Genomic DNA, 20,349 nt, shown 5'->3' with positions numbered 1-20,349 from the left:
TAGTTCCCCCTTATAAGGAGGGGGATGACATTAACAAGTGGTTTGCTGCACTTGAGAGGGCCTGTGTTGTACAGGATGTCCCTCAAAGGCAGTGGGCTGCTATCTTATGGCTATCATTTAGTGGAAAAGGTAGGGATAGGCTCCTTACTGTGAAAGAAAATGATGCTAATAATTTCCAAGTTCTTAAGAATGCACTCCTGGATGGTTATGGCTTAACCACTGAACAGTACAGGATAAAGTTCAGAGAGACCAAAAAGGAGTCTTCACAAGACTGGGTTGATTTCATTGACCATTCAGTGAAGGCCTTAGAGGGGTGGTTACATGGCAGTAAAGTTACTGATTATGACAGCCTGTATAACTTAATCCTGAGAGAGCATATTCTTAATAATTGTGTGTCTGATTTGTTGCACCAGTACTTGGTGGACTCTGATCTGACCTCTCCCCAAGAATTGGGAAAGAAGGCAGACAAATGGGTCAGAACAAGAGTGAACAGAAAAGTTCATACAGGGGGTGACAAAGATGGCAACAAAAAGAAGGATGGTAAGTCTTCTGACAAGGGTGGGGACAAATCTAAAAATGAGTCTTCATCAGGCCCACAAAAACACTCTGGTGGGGGTGGTGGGCCCAAATCCTCTTTTAATCAGAACAAGGAAAAGAAACCATGGTGCTATTTATGTAAAATAGAAGGCCATTGGACAACAGATCCCAGTTGTCCAAAGAAAGGCACCACTGCTCCTACCACTACAACCCCTACTGCTACACCTAGTGTCCCTACTAATAGCAGTGGTGGTGGGAGCAAACCTACTAATAGCCAATCCAAGGGAGTAGCTGGGCTCACTTTTGGTAACTTAGTTGGGGTTGGTCTGATTAGGGAGACCACAGAGGCTACTTTAGTCTCTGAAGGGGCTATTGATTTAGCCACTTTGGTTGCTTGCCCCCATAACTTGGAGAAGTACAAGCAACTAACCCTAATAAATGGTGTTGAGGTCCAGGCCTACAGGGACACAGGTGCCAGTGTCACAATGGTGATTGAGAAACTGGTGCACCCTGAACAACACATACTTGGACACCAGTACCAAGTAACCGATGCTCACAACATAACACAAAGCCACCCCATGGATGTTGTAAATCTCAACTGGGGGGGGGGGTAACTGGTCCAAAGAAAGTTGTGGTAGCTTCAGATTTACCTGTAGACTGTCTATTAGGGAATGATTTGGAGACATCAGCTTGGTCAGATGTGGAGTTGGAGGCCCATGCAGCAATGCTGGGCATCCCAGGGCATATTTTTGCTTTGACAAGGGCTCAGGCCAAAAAGCAAAAAGGACAGGGAAGCTTGGATCCTGGAACAATGGACCAAGTGCTCCCTAAAGCTAGGGCTAGTAGAAGCAAACCACTTCCTACTATCCCTCCCTCTACAGTGGATTCAACTTCTGAGGAAGAAGAATTCCCTCCCTGTGCAGAACCTACACCAGAGGAGCTGGAAGCAGACACTGCTGAGCTTTTGGGTGAAGGGGGGCCTGCCAGAGAGGAGCTGAGTGTGGCACAGCAAACCTGTCCCACATTAGAGGGTCTCAGACAGCAAGCTGTCAAACAGGCTAATGGGGATGTCAGTGACTCTCACAGAGTTTACTGGGAGGACAACCTCTTGTACACTGAGCATAGGGATCCTAAACCTGGAGCTGCCAGGAGATTAGTGATTCCTCAGGAGTACAGAAAGTTCCTCCTAACACTGGCACATGACATTCCCTTAGCTGGGCATCTAGGACAAATGAAAACTTGGGACAGGCTTGTTCCCCTGTTTCATTGGCCTAGGATGTCTGAGGACACAAAGGAATTTTGTAAGTCCTGTGAAACCTGTCAAGCCAGTGGCAAGACAGGTGGCACCCCAAAGGCACCCCTTATCCCACTGCCTGTGTTTGGGGTTCCCTTTGAAAGGGTAGGGGTTGACATAGTTGGCCCCCTTGACCCTCCTACTGCTTCAGGCAATAGGTTTATCTTGGTGGTAGTGGACCATGCCACAAGATATCCTGAAGCAATTCCTTTAAGGACCACTACAGCTCCTGCAGTGGCAAAGGCCCTCCTGGGAATATTTTCCAGGGTGGGCTTCCCAAAGGAAGTAGTATCAGACAGAGGAAGCAATTTCATGTCTGCATACTTAAAGGCCATGTGGAAGGAGTGTGGTGTAACGTACAAGTTCACAACACCCTATCATCCACAAACAAATGGACTGGTGGAGAGATTTAATAAAACTCTCAAAGGCATGATTATGGGTCTCCCTGAAAAACTCCGCAGGAGATGGGATATCCTTCTACCATTCCTCCTTTTTGCCTACAGGGAGGTACCCCAGAAAGGAGTGGGCTTCAGCCCCTTTGAACTTCTTTTTGGACACCCTGTTAGGGGTCCACTCACACTTGTAAAGGAGGGTTGGGAACAACCTTTAAAAGCTCCTAAGCAGGATATTGTGGATTATGTACTTGGCCTCAGATCAAGGATGGCTGAGTACATGAAAAAGGCCAGTAAAAACCTTCAGGCCAGCCAAGAGCTCCAGAAGCAATGGCATGATCAGAAGGCTGTTTTGGTTCAGTACCAACCAGGGCAGAAAGTGTGGGTCTTGTAGCCTGTGGCCCCAAGAGCACTCCAAGATAAATGGAGTGGACCCCACACAATTGTTGAAAAGAAGGGTGAAGTCACCTACTTGGTTGACTTAGGCACTGTCAGGAGTCCCCTTAGGGTGCTCCATGTCAACCGCCTGAAACCCTACTATGACAGGGCTGATCTCACCCTGCTCATGGCAACTGATGAGGGACAGGAAGAAGACAGTGATCCTCTACCTGATCTCTTCTCTTCCACAGAACAAGATGCTCTTGTGGAAGGTGTAGTTTTGGCAGATTGTCTTACTGCTGAGCAGAAAGACCATTGCATAAATCTCCTAGGACAATTTTCAGAACTCTTCTCTACTGTGCCAGGCACCACTTCTTGGTGTGAGCACACTATAGATACTGGAGACAGTTTACCTGTCAAAAGTAAGATCTATAGGCAGCCTGACCATGTCAGGGACTGCATAAAGCAAGAAGTTCAGAAAATGTTGGAACTAGGAGTGGTTGAGCACTCTGACAGTCCATGGGCTTCTCCTGTGGTACTGGTACCAAAACCCAATTCTAAAGATGGAAAGAAGGAAATGCGGTTTTGTGTAGACTATAGAGGTCTCAACTTGGTAACCAAAACTGATGCTCACCCTATACCCAGGGCAGATGAGCTTATAGATACACTGGCATCTGCCAAGTATCTAAGCACTTTTGATTTGACTGCAGGGTATTGGCAGATCAAATTATCAGAAGATGCTAAACCTAAGACTGCATTTTCTACCATTGGAGGACATTACCAGTTTACTGTAAATGCCTTTTGGTTTGAAAAATGCACCTGCCACTTTTCAGAGGTTGGTGAACACAGTCCTGCAAGGGCTGGAAGCTTTCAGTGCAGCATATTTGGACGATATAGCTGTCTTTAGCTCCAGCTGGGATGATCACCTGGTCCACCTATGGAAAGTTTTGGAGGCCCTGCAAAAGGCAGGCCTCACTATCAAGGCTTCAAAGTGCCAGATAGGGCAGGGTAAGGTGGTTTATCTGGGACACCTTGTTGGTGGGGAACAGATTGCACCACTTCAGGGGAAAATCCAAACAATTATTGATTGGGTTCCCCCTACCACTCAGACTCAGGTAAGAGCCTTCCTAGGCCTCACTGGGTATTACAGGAGGTTCATTAAGAACTATGGCTCCATTGCAGCCCCTCTTAATGACCTCACATCCAAGAAAATGCCTAAAAAGGTATTATGGACAGCAAACTGTCAGAAAGCTTTTGAGGAGCTGAAGCAGGCCATGTGCTCTGCACCTGTCCTGAAAAGCCCTTGTTACTCTAAAAAATTCTATGTCCAAACTGATGCATCTGAATTAGAAGTAGGGGCAGTCCTATCACAACTTAATTCTGAGGGCCAGGATCAACCTGTTGCTTTTATTAGTAGGAGGTTGACCCCTAGAGAAAAGCGTTGGTCTGCCATTGAGAGGGAGGCCTTTGCTGTGGTCTGGGCTCTGAAGAAGTTGAGGCCATACCTGTTTGGCACTCACTTCATTGTTCAGACAGACCACAAACCTCTACTTTGGCTAAAACAAATGAAAGGTGAAAATCCTAAATTGTTGAGGTGGTCCATATCCCTACAGGGAATGGACTATACAGTGGAACATAGACCTGGGAGTAGCCACTCCAATGCAGATGGACTCTCCAGATATTTCCACTTAGACAATGAAGACTCATCAGGTCATGGCTAGTCTTATTGTCCTTCGTTTGGGGGGGGGGGGTTGTGTAGGAAAGTACCATCTTGCCTGGCATGTTACCCCCATTTTTCACTGTATATATGTTGTTTTAGTTGTATGTGTCACTGGGACCCTGGTAACCCAGGGCCCCAGTGCTCATAAGTGTGCCTGAATGTGTTACCTATGTAGTGACTAACTGTCTCACTGAGGCTCTGCTAATCAGAACCTCAGTGGTTATGCTCTCTCATTTCTTTCCAAATTGTCACTAACAGGCTAGTGACCATTTTTACCAATTTACATTGGCTTACTGGAACACCCTTATAATTCCCTAGTATATGGTACTGAGGTACCCAGGGTATTGGGGTTCCAGGAGATCCCTATGGGCTGCAGCATTTCTTTTGCCACCCATAGGGAGCTCTGACAATTCTTACACAGGCCTGCCACTGCAGCCTGAGTGAAATAACGTCCACGTTATTTCACAGCCATTTTACACTGCACTTAAGTAACTTATAAGTCACCTATATGTCTAACCTTTACCTGGTAAAGGTTAGGTGCAAAGTTACTTAGTGTGAGGGCACCCTGGCACTAGCCAAGGTGCCCCCACATTGTTCAGAGCCAATTCCCTGAACTTTGTGAGTGCGGGGACACCATTACACGCGTGCACTACATATAGGTCACTACCTATATGTAGCTTCACAATGGTAACTCCGAATATGGCCATGTAACATGTCTATGATCATGGAATTGCCCCCTCTATGCCATCCTGGCATAGTTGGCACAATCCCATGATCCCAGTGGTCTGTAGCACAGACCCTGGTACTGCCAAACTGCCCTTCCTGGGGTTTCACTGCAGCTGCTGCTGCTGCCAACCCCTCAGACAGGCATCTGCCCTCCTGGGGTCCAGCCAGGCCTGGCCCAGGATGGCAGAACAAAGAACTTCCTCTGAGAGAGGGTGTGACACCCTCTCCCTTTGGAAAATGGTGTGAAGGCAGGGGAGGAGTAGCCTCCCCCAGCCTCTGGAAATGCTTTTTTGGGCACAGATGTGCCCAATTCTGCATAAGCCAGTCTACACCGGTTCAGGGACCCCTTAGCCCCTGCTCTGGCGCGAAACTGGACAAAGGAAAGGGGAGTGACCACTCCCCTGACCTGCACCTCCCCTGGGAGGTGTCCAGAGCTCCTCCAGTGTGCTCCAGACCTCTGCCATCTTGGAAACAGAGGTGCTGCTGGCACACTGGACTGCTCTGAGTGGCCAGTGCCACCAGGTGACGTCAGAGACTCCTGCTGATAGGCTCCTTCAGGTGTTAGTAGCCTATCCTCTCTCCTAGGTAGCCAAACCCTCTTTTCTGGCTATTTAGGGTCTCTGTCTCTGGGGAAACTTGAGATAACGAATGCAAGAGCTCATCCGAGTTCCTCTGCATCTCCCTCTTCACCTTCTGATAAGGAATCGACTGCTGACCGCGCTGGAAGCCTGCAAACCTGCAACATAGTAGCAAAGACGACTACTGCAACTCTGTAGCGCTGATCCTGCCGCCTTCTCGACTGTTTTCCTGCTTGTGCATGCTGTGGGGGTAGCCTGCCTCCTCTCTGCACCAGAAGCTCCGAAGAAATCTCCCGTGGGTCGACGGAATCTTCCCCCTGCAACCGCAGGCACCAAAAAGCTGCATTACCGGTCCCTTCGGTCTCCTCTCAGCACGACCTGCGAGGTCCCTCGAATCCAGCGACTCTGTCCAAGTGACCCCCACAGTCCAGTGACTTTTCAGTCCAAGTTTGGTGGAGGTAAGTCCTTGCCTCACCTCGCTGGGCTGCATTGCTGCGAACCGCAACTTTGCAGCTACTCCGGCCCCTGTGCACTTCCGGCGGAAATCCTTTGTGCACAGCCAAGCCTGGGTCCACGGCACTCTAACCTGCATTGCACGACTTTCTAAGTTGGTCTCCGGCGACGTGGGACTCCTTTGTGCAACTTCGGCGAGCACCGTTTCACGCATCCTCGTAGTGCCTGTTTCTGGCACTTCTCCGGGTGCTACCTGCTTCAGTGAGGGCTCTTTGTCTTGCTCGACGTCTCCTCTCTCTTCAGGTCCAATTTGCGACCTTCTGGTCCCTCCTGGGCCCCAGCAGCGTCCAAAAACGCCAAACGCACGATTTGCAGCTAGCAAGGCTTGTTGGCGTTCTTTCGGCGGGAAAACACTTCTGCACGACTCTCCACGGCGAGAGGGATCCGTCCACCAAAGGGGAAGTCTCTAGCCCTTTTCGTTCCTGCAGAAACCTCAGCTTCTTCTGTCCAGTAGAAGCTTCTTTGCACCCGCAGCTGGCATTTCCTGGGCATCTGCCCATCTCCGACTTGCTTGTGACTTTTGGACTTGGTCCCCTTGTTCCACAGGTACCCTAGATTGGAAATCCACAGTTGTTGCATTGCTGGTTTGTGTCTTCCCCTGCATTATTCCTCTAACACGACTATTTTGTCCTTAGGGGAACTTTAGTGCACTTTGCACTCACTTTTCAGGGTCTTGGGGAGGGTTATTTTTCTAACTCTCACTATTTTCTAATAGTCCCAGCGACCCTCTACAAGGTCACATAGGTTTGGGGTCCATTCGTGGTTCGCATTCCACTTTTGGAGTATATGGTTTGTGTTGCCCCTATCCCTATGTTTCCCCATTGCATCCTATTGTAACTATACATTGTTTGCACTGTTTTCTAAGACTATACTGCATATTTTTGCTATTGTGTATATATATCTTGTGTATATTTCCTATCCTCTCACTGAGGGTACACTCTAAGATACTTTGGCATATTGTCATAAAAATAAAGTACCTTTATTTTTAGTATAACTGTGTATTGTGTTTCCTTATGATATTGTGCATATGACACTAAGTGGTACTGTAGTAGCTTCACACGTCTCCTAGTTCAGCCTAAGCTGCTCTGCTAAGCTACCATTATCTATCAGCCTAAGCTGCTAGACACCCTATACACTAATAAGGGATAACTGGGCCTGGTGCAAGGTGCAAGTACCCCTTGGTACTCACTACAAGCCAGTCCAGCCTCCTACAATATGTGAGGGCATAAGTGCATGAGCAATATGTCCCCACGGTGTCCTTGCCAAACCTAGGACACAGTGAGTGCACAGAGTAGCCATTTTAAGTACATGTACTGGACACTGGTCAAACACAAGTTCCCCGGCTACATGATGGCCACTCTGCATCCTGGGTTGTTTGGTATCAAACAACTCAGGATGATAAATCCAAACTGGTACCAGGATTGGATTTCACCCCAAAAGTACACAGGGGCACCGTAGAGGTGCCACCTGCAAAAGCTAACCTAACTGGCATAGTTGCTGACTGGTTCCATTCAGCCTGCCACTTCCAGGCAGCCAATATACAAACCTGGGGGAGAGCCATAGATCTCTGGTTTGTAAAACAATGCCCTTCCTGAGTGAAGGAGCTAACACCCCCTCCCTCAGGAATGTGCACTCTCCTGGCGGTGAGCTTCAAAGGGCTACTGCCCTTGAAACTTGAGCTCCCAGGCCTGCTGCTAGCAGCAGATGGCCCCCCCCTTTGTCAATCCCCTCTTTTGGCAGGAGCATAGGCGGGAATCCACACAAAGAGTAGGAGGAGGGGTCTCATTGAGCACGCACCACCCCTGGGGGCTTGCATGCGAAGTGGACCCCCCCATTCCATTTTCCACTATGTTGGATGGAAGGAAAATATTCAATGAGGTTTAATGAAGTGACCCTTCCCACAGGAAGTGGTCACTTTAGTGGGTGTAGCCACTCAAGGGTAAGTGTCCCATTGGACCCTACCAGGTTCCTCCTAAAATGCCCACTAAATTCAGTAGTTAGTGGGCTCCCCCAGATCAAGAATTTAGATTCATCTGGAAGAAAGGAAAAAAGTACCAAAGAACCCAACAGGAAGAGAACAGAGGACCTGCTGCACCAGAAGAGGCTCAAAGACCCGTGCTTGCTGCACCAGAGCCCCGACAATCGGTGCTGTGGAGGAGCTGACCACTGGACCGACCTCAAAAGACCCCGAGGACCTCCATGTTTCGCAAATTGCCTGAGATCTCCCTTTTGAGTGGGGGGACCACTCAAGAAACCAAAGGAACCTGGAAGGAACCTGCAAACTGGTGAGGGACACTTCACAGAGCGGGCAATATCTCCGCAACCGGAAGTCGCAGCTGGACCCGACGGCACACCAACGACGGCCCGGATGAGACCTGCAAGTGAGCCAACTCTGGTGGCACAGCATCCTCCTATGGCTGAGTTGTGCCAATACCCCAGGCACTCATCAGTGCACATCAGACACCACCAAAAACAGCTCCCCCATAGCTGCAACTACACCAGGAGGGGCCCGCAGTTAATGGACTTCAGTGACACCCGGGACCTCCCATCAGAGCACCCACGCCGTCCAGCAAAGCCCGCGGGAGAGGGCTTACCTCCAGCTTCAAAGGGTCCCTTTGCACACAGCATCCAAGACCTTAAAAACGACCTGCATCCGGCCGCCCTGAGCCATGCATCGCAGGATCTGCTGTGTGCCTTGGGTCCACAACCTCTTACAACCTCAACAGCCCAAGGGCACCCCAAGGCAACACCTTTAAATCTGCAAACCAGCTCCTTTTCCAAGTGGCCCCTCCATGCGGCCCTGTGCCTGTGTCAAGAGACTTTCCAACGCTGCTCCTGCCGGAACTGGGAGCCACCAGAGGCTGCACAGCTGGCACAGTGTGCCCACCAACTACTTTGACCACCCTGCAAAAGAAGAGACTGGTAACCCAAATCTATGATTTTTAGTGCATTTTTAAAAGTGACTGCCTATTGACCCCTATGGTGCGTAATTACGCACAGAAAGACTAACTTTATTAAAACTTTGAAAAGTCATAACTCAAAAAGTACTTAACGTATCTTAAAGATCTTGGTCTTATAATTTATATAAAAGTCTGAAGTATTTTTATAAACTTTGGTCTTGCGTTATTCATTGAGTGTGTGTGGTGCATGATTGGATTTGTGAGCACAGGAAATTCTTAGCACATCTCCTGGATTAGCCTAATTGCTTGACCAGCTACCTTAACAATTGGAGCATTAGATGGTATAATATTTATCCCTGGAAACCAACCTGTGGCTGCCTGAACCCCCTGCACAGTGTGCCTGGTTTTGCACACTGCATAGAGAGCCAGCCTCCTACTTAGTGAACTTCAGAAAGTGCTGAAGAAGGCTCAAAACTTACCTGTTTTGTATATGCACAGAAATGATTATACCTACAACATATCAACAGGGAGAAATCTCAACATCCACATGTTTACTAAAATAATGCTGACATACATATACATACCTAACAAAAACATAATAAAATGTTGACCTGGCACCTTTCCGCAATAGGCTTGGAGTGGAGTAGGAACGCCAAATTAAACATGTTGACATCTTGGTTGAGTGATACATACATGATGTCAGCAACAATTTTGATGCTGAGATTTGTGTAAGTTGACATTTTGGAGTCAAAATTATGATCTAGACCTGGACAAACTTGGCACAGGATATTTGCCTCCCAGTTTTACATTACATGTCATTTGCTCCTTTTTACCACCTTAGTTTCCTTAATTAAAGTGTTTGGAAGTGTTCAATGTGCAGCTTTGGTAGCCTAAGAGTCTGCAGTATTTTAGACTGAACAGTATCTGTTGCTCCCCTTTTGGTAAAACCTCCTAATCTTTTGTTCCCATTGCTAACAGGTATCACTGACACTGGTGTCCATCGTATTTGCACCTCAAAAAAACTGCATGGACCATTCTCTCAAAATCTATGATGATGCAAAACCGTTGTCTGCTCTACTGGGCGTGTACTGCCAGCAATCCCTTACAAACATCACCTCTTATGGAAACACGTTGCGACTAGTTTTCAACAGCCATCACTCCACAGCTAACAGCGGTTTTGTACTAACTTATTCATTCAGTAAGTATATCCTTTGTGGCAAGTAACAATGTTGGTATTAAACACTAGACCAATATATGACAGTGATGAAATTTAACATTCCTAGAGGAGGTAATTTGCCCTTAAGGCACGGGGTTTAAAAGGCATAGGGAAACCACCCTGAGGAAGAAGAGCTTCATTAATTACAATTTAAGCACTAAATGGTGGATTTAAACCAAATCAGCAAAGGAAACGGCTCAAGTTTTGTCCACACTTCTCTGGCTGAACCGACATATTACGATGCCAGCGACAGATCTCCTAACCAGTGCAAAAGCCTCTACCAGTTTCATTATAACAACATTATGTCTACCACCAACATTGGTGAACAGTGGGGCTTTTACCTTAGGATTTTATGTCCACTACAATTTTCCATTACACTACAATTTCAATATTTTCTTCTGTACAAGGCTACTGCATAAACCATGGACATCTGGCACAGAACTACCTAAAGGTAACCCTAACATGAAAACTCCCAACACACAAGGGACACCTGTGATATGGGCACTGGACATAACCTCAGTTTTGCTGTATTTTTCTAGTGCTATCATATCTTTGCGGCAATGGCACAATGCTGCATGGGAAAGTGGATTTGATGTCACTCAGCTTTCCTTTTAGGCTTCTCTAACCATGTCACAATAGTTGACTTGGAGGAAAACCTAGGTTGATGGTGGGCTCTCTGAATAGGCACACCTCGCTCCACCACAGTGGCCGAGGCAAAAACACCTGATTGTCAGTAATAAGTAAGAATAACTATAAAGTGATGCTTTGGGTGGCTTGTACTCCAGAATTTAACTGGCAGCCGCAAAGAATGAGTGAAAGACCAAATTACTAATTCAAACCATGTTCTTGTGTAAATCAATGTACATGTTACCCAAGGGCCTTATTTACGAGCCGCCTAGCTTTTTAAAAAATACTTTTATTTCTCCTTGTTTTTGCTTCAAGTGTCCTGCACAAAAAACAATCTCGCCCACAATGCAGCTATCCTTGCATCATGGCACAAAAGTGGCTGTGTTGGTGTCAGGCAGCTAATAGAGCCTCGATGCAGGGGGAAACAAACAGATGCGCCGTATTCTTTTAAAAACAGCACATCCCTGCGTTTTAGAAATTACGCGGCTTGGAGAAGCAAGATTGCTTGTGGCAACGCACTGCACCATTGCCTTGTAGATGAGGCTGTTAGTACTCGGTACTTAACTTACTGGAACGCAATAGAGGCTGCCATTAACCATGACCTATTGATGCTGAACACTAGAGCAAGGAGATACGAAGCATAGCATAAACCAGTTAGGAGGGAATCAAGAGTATCAGAAAATGAGAAGATGTGGTAAACAAGATGGTTTGGGTACAACTATTCTTATGCACCATACAAACAAAAACAGCTATCAACTCAGATATCTTGTTTACCATACTGCAGTAACCTGTGCTCCCTCACGTGGGGTAAACGGAAATTTACACTGGCCTCCTCTTATGTTCATGATGTAAGTGGTGCAGGTCTTGCATCCACAGGTTGTATGGAGAGTACACATCCATCATGCATTGCACATCCACTATGTTGAAAGATCACAGCTGACATAGTGAGGGCTGCCTCAAAGCACCACCTTTGTCATAGCAATTCCACCAATGATTCTACCAACTTGGGTACTGGACATCTGTGCACAAAGTGGTGGTTGAATTTCAAAACTTGCATCACAAATGTCACTTACATGCTGGAAGTGTCTGCCCAGCAGGGCATGGACATTTGGAGGGCTTTCCTTCTGAGAACTCCATAGTTTGCATTACTTTCTTGCATGAAAGTGAACCAGCTGAAATGTGTCCTGCCAGTACAATGAAAACCTGTGATGGTCCAATGCCATTTTGTGCCAAATTTTACATCTGCTCAATGTTGTGTTATGTTAGTTCATCTTATTGGGTGCACGGTCACCAATGGTTTCTAGGCACTGTGGGGTACATACCAAACAAAATCAGGAGGTTTAAATTAAAGGCAGGGAGGTGCTTGTTTAAAAGGTCAGATCTTTAGAACTTTCCTCAAGGACACATTGTTAGTTTGAGACCATAAGGGTACAGGGAGACAGTTTCAAAGCGAAGGGGCTAGAAAAGAGAAGGTAAAGCTGCCCATTCATACCTTCCTTCATCTAGGTGCAGCCAACAGAAAAGTTGAGGAGCACACCTCCTGAGCAGAGCAGTACTTATTATGTTATATGTTATGTTATAATGTTTACAAAGTGTTTACAAAGTGCTTGGTTAATCCAAAACAGAGTGACCCTGCGCTGAGAAGTCAGACTACCAGAACTACACAGGAAGAGACTATTACGAAGCTTTAAACACGGCATGTTTTGAGTTTTTTTAGGAAGGTCAGTTCTGACTTTTCCTGCCTCAGGTCAAGAAGGAGGGAGTTCCAGTTCAATTAGGGGCCTTTACCTGAAACGCTTCAAACGTTAGACAGCAAACCTTGAATTTGAAACAATGTTCCAAGGGCAGCCAATGAAGGTCCCTAAGCAGGTGAGTAGTGTGTGAATAATACCTCAGTAGTCTATCAGTTAGCCTGGTTGCTTGATTCTGAATGGATTGCATTCTGCGGATCATCATGTATGGAAGAGCAACGCATAAAGAAACTAATGGCAGAATGACCATCTGCCATTATATAAACTGCAAAACAACTCAACCTCAAGGATTTATGGAAAATTATTGATCAGATAGAATGAGGATTGATTCATAGTGATTTCTAGGGTCTTGTGGTTACTCTGATTCGGCTGATTTGGGATTACAAGATCTGCAGTATCTCCGTGCATTATTCACCAAAATCCCATAACTGATAGTATTTCTGCCCTTCGAATGACAGATATTGCTAAGTCAGGGGCTGGAATACTGGGCAGAAAATCACTGGACTTGTGATGGGGACATAGGAAATGCTGTGCTGGTCCATTAATGGCTGACTCCAGAGGTGAAGGATATAAGAGAGCTCTTTAAATGCTTACTGACTATGTGTAAAGCTACAACAACAGACAGAATTCAGTGTAGGTGTCCTTTAAGAAGTTGTGCTTGGGTAGTTCTGGTGACACTCTGATATAACTTGCAGACAGTGCTGGAGTGATGCTTGAAGAATGCTTCTGAACAGCTTATTGAGGATGAGTGAGCTAACCACTGCTTCTGTCCACAGTAGCCAATCTGGCAACCTACAGGCGAATTAGCAACATAGGGGGCATCATGGCTCCCACTACATCTGCAAGCAACAAACCAACAGCTGAGCCATCACCCACCACAGCAGGACAGACAGACGTCAGCACTTCAGAACCTGCAACTGAATCTATTGCGTCAACTGTCTTCACTTACCAGAACCAAATGTTTGACAACAAGGACTATTCAGAATATTAGGAGGATGATATAGGTGAGTAGGCAGTTGGAAACACTGGTAATGTACCTTAAATGTTACCATGCAACAATGTTCCAGGGGCACCTGTAGCAACATTGGTTGGCATACAACATTCTACACTGGACTCTTGCATTACTTGCCAAACAACACTCCCACAATGGCACAAAATCTAAGCTTCCACAGGCCTCCAATAAGGAGGACCACTTAGAACCTTGGGTGAGGGATGCTGTTGGTAGGAGCTTGCTTGGCTTGAAGCAGGGTGTTTCGCAGCATGGCTGAAGGGAAGTGTCAACACCAACAGAATAACATGGTATTGTCGCCTTCAACCTTCAGCATTCTGTGAAGGCAAAGTTCAACAGGCTCTATCTACAGCAACCCTTCGACTCTGAAGGGGCGAGGCACACAGTAACCAGAAAGGTATTCAGAGGCAATACAGATGTCCAGTTAACTGGCACTGGATCCCTATACCAGCAGGCTATGCCCTCACCTTCATCCCCTACAGAAATGATACTCAGGTGGAGCATCCAAAGGCAGAGGCTCATAGACAGAGGGAGAATAGCCTGACTGGACTGAAAGCCTGAAGAGTTTCATGTTCTGTTTGCACTTAGCTAACTGTGGTCGTTTGTGTTGATTTTGTTCACCAAGTTTCCAATTGTATTGTAGCTGCATTCTGTTCTTACAAGTTATATTTGTCAACATTTTGAAGTTAAGTGCAGATTTAGAACAATTAGGAGGTTTTCATTGCAGCACAGTAAAGAGAACACAACAGAAAGAGTGAGACACTGAGAAAGAGAGAAACAGGGCAGAATGAGGGACTATGAGAGACAGATAGAGAGGGAAGGAGAGAGAGAGGAGACAGAGCGAGAGAGAGAAAGATGGAGAGACAGAGAGATAAACAGAGAGGGAGGGAGGAAGAGATAGAGGAGAAATAGGATAAAGAAAGACTGAGCAAGAGAGAGAGGGAAAGAGAGAGAGTGAGAGAGAGAGATAGAGACAGAGCAAGAGAGAGGGAGAGAGAGAAAAACAGAGACAGGCGGAGGGAGACATCAAGAGAGTGTGCGAGAGGGAGAGACAAAGTTCACCGACCCCAGTAAAAATGTTCACAGACACCAGTAACAATGTTCACTGGGCCCCTATAATCAGTGCTCACCAGCCCCCAGGAAGAATGTTCACCAACCCCAGTAACAATGTTCACCGGTCCCCAGAAACAATGTTCACCGGCCCCCAGAAACAATGTTCACCGGCCCCTGGGAAGATTGTTTACTGACCCCAGAAACAACGTTCACTGGCCCCCAGGAACAACGTTCACAGGTGTTCGGGAACAATGTTCGCCGGTGCCCGGGAACAATGTTCACTAGACCCCGGGAAGCATTCACCAGCCCCCAGGAATGATGTTCACTAGCCCTCAGGAACAGTTTTCATTAACCTCCAGAAAAACCCCTTTAGAATATTCTTCTGGTCAAGGATGCTAAGGTAAACAGTGCTAGCACCCAAAGGAAAAGAAGAGCTGCACTGTCCGTCTAGACACATTCTACTAATATGCATCTAGCACAAACCTTCTCATAATTTATCATTATGCCATGAGTAGTGTCCTTTCCTCTCCAACATGCCAATGTTTGCCTAAACTCCCTGCGGTCGCTGTACGTACACTCAAAGATGTGGCAGGAAAAGAGCACAACAAAAGTACTCATGGACATCCACTCATTCATCCATATGGTCACTCACTCACTCATCCACATACTCATTCATCCAACATGCACTGACACACCATCTTATCTTTATCTGTTCTCTTTCAGTCATCGCCCATTTATCCATCCACTCTTCCATTCATTCTTCCATGCAATGAATCACACTATGAATCCTCTCTCTCTCCCTCTCACTCTGGGCCTCATTACGACCCTGGCGGACTGCAGTGGAGGTCGGAACGCAGCTAATGTGGGGATTATGAGTCCTTTCTCCACCGGCAAATACGTAACTGTAGCCCCACCATTTAAAGGCTGGTGGAGACTGGGTGCAGCAGGCCAGCTGGCCTAGTAGGAAACAGTCCACAACATTCTTCCTGAAGGCTGGTGAACGTTGTTTCTGAGGACCAGTGAACACTGTTCCCAGAGTATGGTGAACATTGTTCCTAGAGACTGATGAACATTGTTCCTGGGGTCAGTGAACATTGTTCCTGGGGGCCGGTAAACAATGTTGCTAGGGTCTGGTGAATGTTGTTCCCAGGCACCGTTGAACATTGTTCCCAGGGTTGGTGAACACTGTCCCTGGGGTCTGGTGAACATTGTTCCTTGTGTGAGAGAACATTCTTCCCTGGGGGCAGTGAACATTGTTTCTTGTTTCTGGGGTCAGTGAATAATCTTCCCGGAGGCTGGTGAACGTTGTTTCTGGGGTTGGTGAACCTTCTTCCCAAGGACCAGTGAACGTTGTTCCCAGGATCTGGTGACCATTGTTCCCAGGTGAATGTTCTGGTGAATTGTCCCAGGTGAATTGTTCTGGGGAATGTTGTTTCCAGGCTCGGTGAACATTGTTCCTGGGGGTCTGTTGAACATTTGTTCCTGGGGTTGGTGAACATTGTTCCTGGGGTCTGTTGACCATTGTTCCTGGGGTTGGTGAACATTGTTCCTGGGGTTGGTGAACATTGTTCCTGGGGTCTGTTGAACATTGTTCCTGGGGTTGGTGAACATTGTTCCTGGGGTTGGTGAACATTGTTCCTGATGTGAGTGAACATTCTGCCACGTGGGCCGGTGAACATTGTTCCTTGGAGGTCGGTGAACGTTGTTTCTGGGGATGCTGAACATTCTTCCTGGGGGCTCGTGAATGTTGTTCCCGGGGTTTGGTGAACATTGTTCCCAGGGTCTGGTGAACGTTGTTCCCAAGGTCGGTGAACATTGTTCCTGGGGTTTGGTGAATGTTGTTTCCGGGCTGTGGTGAACATTGTTTCTGAGGGCCAGTGAATATTTTTCCAGGGTCTGTTGAACATTGTTCCTGGGGTCTGGTGAACATTGTTCCTAAGGGTCGGTGAACTTTGTACCTGAGGGCTGTTGAACATTGTTCCTGATAGCTGAGGGCTGGTGAACATTGCCCCCGGGAGTGCTAACTGCGATAAAAGGAGCTCTTCCTTAGTGTGTTCTTGAGGAGTCAGGGAGGAAGTACCTTAAGGGTTGCCTTTTCTCAACTTTGGCTAACTACTGGTTGCAGACGTGCAGGTGCAGCCTCAATTCTTCCTGTTCTGACCCCATCCTCTCCTTCAAGCGGCCTTCTGTAGGGTTAGGAAATGCGTGGCCTTGCCCAGTGGAAAAAAACCGGGCTCCCCTCCAGTGACAAGAAACAGCAGCTCACTGTGTCCCACGCGTTTGTCACCTGCCAGTATATTCCTCAATATTAGCATATTATTCATAAATGTTGTTCTGCTTTAAATTTGCAGAGATGAGGGACATGAAGTTCCCTCCCACCTTCCTTGTGAGATAGAGCCTAAATGCCCCTGAGTTGGAAAGAAAGTAAACAAGCATTTACAATGTAACGGGTCTCGCGTTTGCTCATGTTAGAGCTGATCGCATTGTAAACTCCTAACCTGACTTTTCACCTATTGGGCAAAAGTGCATTTATGTACATAACCCGAAAAAGTGAAATTAACTATGTAAAGTGCGCGACATCTGCCAAGCGAGATCGCGCTCCTAAATTAGAGAAAAAGAAGTCCATGAGCCCGATGGAAAACAGCGAGCCTTGCATGTTTTCTGTACTTGGTCGCTGGGCTCGAGGAGGGCTAGCTACCGCAAAAGGCATGACGTATGCGTGCCTTCGACTAATGAAAGCAAGCAGATTTTATTAGGCAAGCCCATGAACCAATAAAAAACACTGACGTGAAGTTGACAGGGCTCCGAGCCCTTTTCTAAATACTAAAGCGTCTCGCTGCGATATGCATGTGCAAGCGCATGCAACGCAGGCTCGACCCTAAAAAGGAAATGGGCTGACCCCCGCTTAGATGTTGACACAGGCCCCCCCTTAAACGTGTTTGGTCAAATTAATCCCTTTTGTTTAAAGTGTTGGGTTCGAGGCACTAATTCAACGTTACATTTATGTTAGCATAAAGTTGCAGAACGTTATCAGACTCACGCTTTGATAAAATATAGGTTTTCTTTACAGTGCATCAAAGATTGTTGCTCTCGAAGACTTTTAATCTAAAATTAGTTTTGCCTAATGACGTTGTTCCTTTTTTCAGTCTTTCAATCCAGAATGGGAAGTGGAAATAAAGAGACAAGGATGGCAATCGTCGATGAAAAAATTCAGAAGTAGATGAAGTAGAGAGCAAACCTGAAAGGAGCTATTAGACCGAATCTCTTGACTTTTCCAGTCCAACGCCACGGTTCTACAACATTGTTCTACGACATGGTCATATGGCATGGTTCTGTGACCTGGTTCTATGTCATGGTTCTACAGCATGATTCGACGACATGGGTCCACGACATGGCTTTATGCCGTGGTTCTACGACATGGTTTTACGACAAGGACGTACGCCATTGTCCTATGACAAAGTTCTATGACATGTTTTCTACGCCATGGTTCTATAACATGGTGCTGTGACATGGTTCAATGACATGGTTTTTCGTCAACTGATTCTAACATTTAACATTTGAAAAGCAGACTTCACATTTAATTAATCAATAGTTTATTCAAGCATCAAGAAGTAGAACCTGTATTTAGTATTATTATGTAAATATGGATTCAGTCGAAAAATGTTCCAGCTGGAAAACTATGACATTTTCAGATTTTTTAGCTGATTCTTAATTCATGACAACACATAAGCCCATTCTTATATATTACTTGTCACCAAGTTACATTTACAGAAATTGAATTAGGAAGTCATGGAAAATAACATGTTAAAAGTATAAATTCTGCTTGTAAAATCAAGAAATGAAAATACCTCCGCTGTAGCCATGTTATGCAAGAACATATTTACAACTACAACAGAATAATAGAGACATAGTAAAGAACAAGCTTACCAGGGGTAGATTTTTTTAAACATATTTTGTTATTCTACAATATTTGTATACCATTTATTATGAATGCAATATGTAAATAACGACAAAATATTTTGGCGTTAAGCAAATATTTTTATTTACTCACGTTTGAGAAGACGAAGTACAGACTAGAGACTATGAACCCTAAGTATTACAGGGAGACAGAATACGAGCATCTTCTAAAGATACGGGCAAAGCCCATCTATGTAGCCACAAACCGTTTGCTCATGGTGTGGAGGCAGAAGGTGGTACCTGGCTCTGGGACTGCGGAAGAAAGACTCCTCGGGGGCCAGGATGTAAATAGTTCATGACGTTGTAAATGTGTATTGCGCTGTTATAGCACAATCTGTAGCCCTATGGGCCATTGATATTTATTATTTATGTTATTTTCTTCTTTTTGTACATTCTATGTGTGTATTATTGTTTTATATGAATAAAGTCTTTTAACAGCAGCAGCCATTTTTCATTGCGCAACACATGGCTATTCTGTCTATATGCCAATGTTACATTAATTCATACCAGTATTCAATAAAGGACACCATTTACTGATTAGCACGTGCAAAGTTTTTCTAGAGGTCACCATTTGTAAACAAGCCTCCTAACATAGTTGAAAACGTAAAGAAAGGACACATTCGAGCTGGTTGTAAATACACTGATTTGTCATTGCCCTAAATCCACCCCAGAGCCACTTATGCAGGATAAGGGCACCAGGACAGGGGGTTTGAGGAATCTGTGCAAAAGTGTTGGTCATATAGACATCCATGGTGACAGGCATGGAGCCCATGGAGGGACCGCGAGGAATGTGTGAACATGGACATATAGGTGGTCATTACAACCTCGGTGGTCTTTTAACAAGTCCGCCGAGGGACCACTGTGCGGAAGACCGCCAGTAGTGGCGGTTTGCCGCTCGGCATATTATGACCGTTGGCTGCCCTCCGTCGTATTGTGGCCCGGCCTACTGCTATGTTTTCCACAGCGGTAGCCCCTCCACGAAAATTATGGCGGTAGGGCTACCGGTAACAGCGAATTATTTCCCTGTCACCGGCAGGTGGGTCCCTCACACCCCCCTCCCCCATCAAGCACCTGACCTCCCCACCCCCATACAAACACAAGCCCCCTCACCCCCCAATCCATACACTAACCCCACACCTCCATCCACACACTAACCTCCACCCCTTATCCATACACTAAACCCCACCCCCTCATACGTGCATACACCTGCAGACACACACACATAACACCCATTCATGGACCCGCAGACAGGCATACACTACACAACTGCCCCTACCCCCACAACCATACACGCATTCACTCACACATACCAACACGCATTCATACCCACATATATACAGACATCCAAACACGCACTCAGGCACGCATACACACTGACATGCAGACACGCACTCACACATTCATTTACACACTCAGTCACACACACACAACACCCCCACTCCCTTCCCCTGTCGGTCGATCACCTTACCTGGTGGTCGTGGTGGTCGTCCGGGAGGGAACGGGGTCAATGCCGCTTGCTCCGCCGCCAGTGCCCCATCAACACAACACCGTCATGCCTATTACTAAGTAGTAATAGGCGTGGCAGTGTTGTGTTGACGTAGTGGTGCCAGGGGAGCAACCTCCACTGCACCACCAACCGCCAGTATGGCTGCTGGCGTGGAGGAGAGCCGCCAGCAGTCATAATACGGCGGTCTGTAG

At 46.5% G+C, this 20,349-nt stretch overlaps 1 protein-coding gene across 1 annotated transcript in view; it reads left to right on the top strand.

Moving 5' to 3' along the window:
- The window catches only part of LOC138280284 (embryonic protein UVS.2-like), a 58,377-nt gene extending 39,186 nt beyond the window's left edge, over positions 1–19,191 (top strand). Inside the window, exons 7-9 of the mRNA XM_069219474.1 lie at positions 10,017–10,236; positions 13,409–13,636; positions 17,841–19,191. Coding sequence (XP_069075575.1) covers positions 10,017–10,236; positions 13,409–13,623 — 435 coding nt within the window. The 3' untranslated portion in view covers positions 13,624–13,636; positions 17,841–19,191. The remainder of the gene's footprint in view (positions 1–10,016; positions 10,237–13,408; positions 13,637–17,840) is intronic.
- Positions 19,192–20,349: the final 1,158 nt, after the last annotated feature.

The sequence above is a fragment of the Pleurodeles waltl genome, unplaced genomic scaffold (assembly GCF_031143425.1).
Source record: "Pleurodeles waltl isolate 20211129_DDA unplaced genomic scaffold, aPleWal1.hap1.20221129 scaffold_71, whole genome shotgun sequence".
Lineage (NCBI taxonomy): Eukaryota > Metazoa > Chordata > Amphibia > Caudata > Salamandridae > Pleurodeles > Pleurodeles waltl.
The sequence above is the reverse complement of the archived record's forward strand: the minus strand, read 5'-3'. Positions and strand labels throughout refer to the sequence as shown.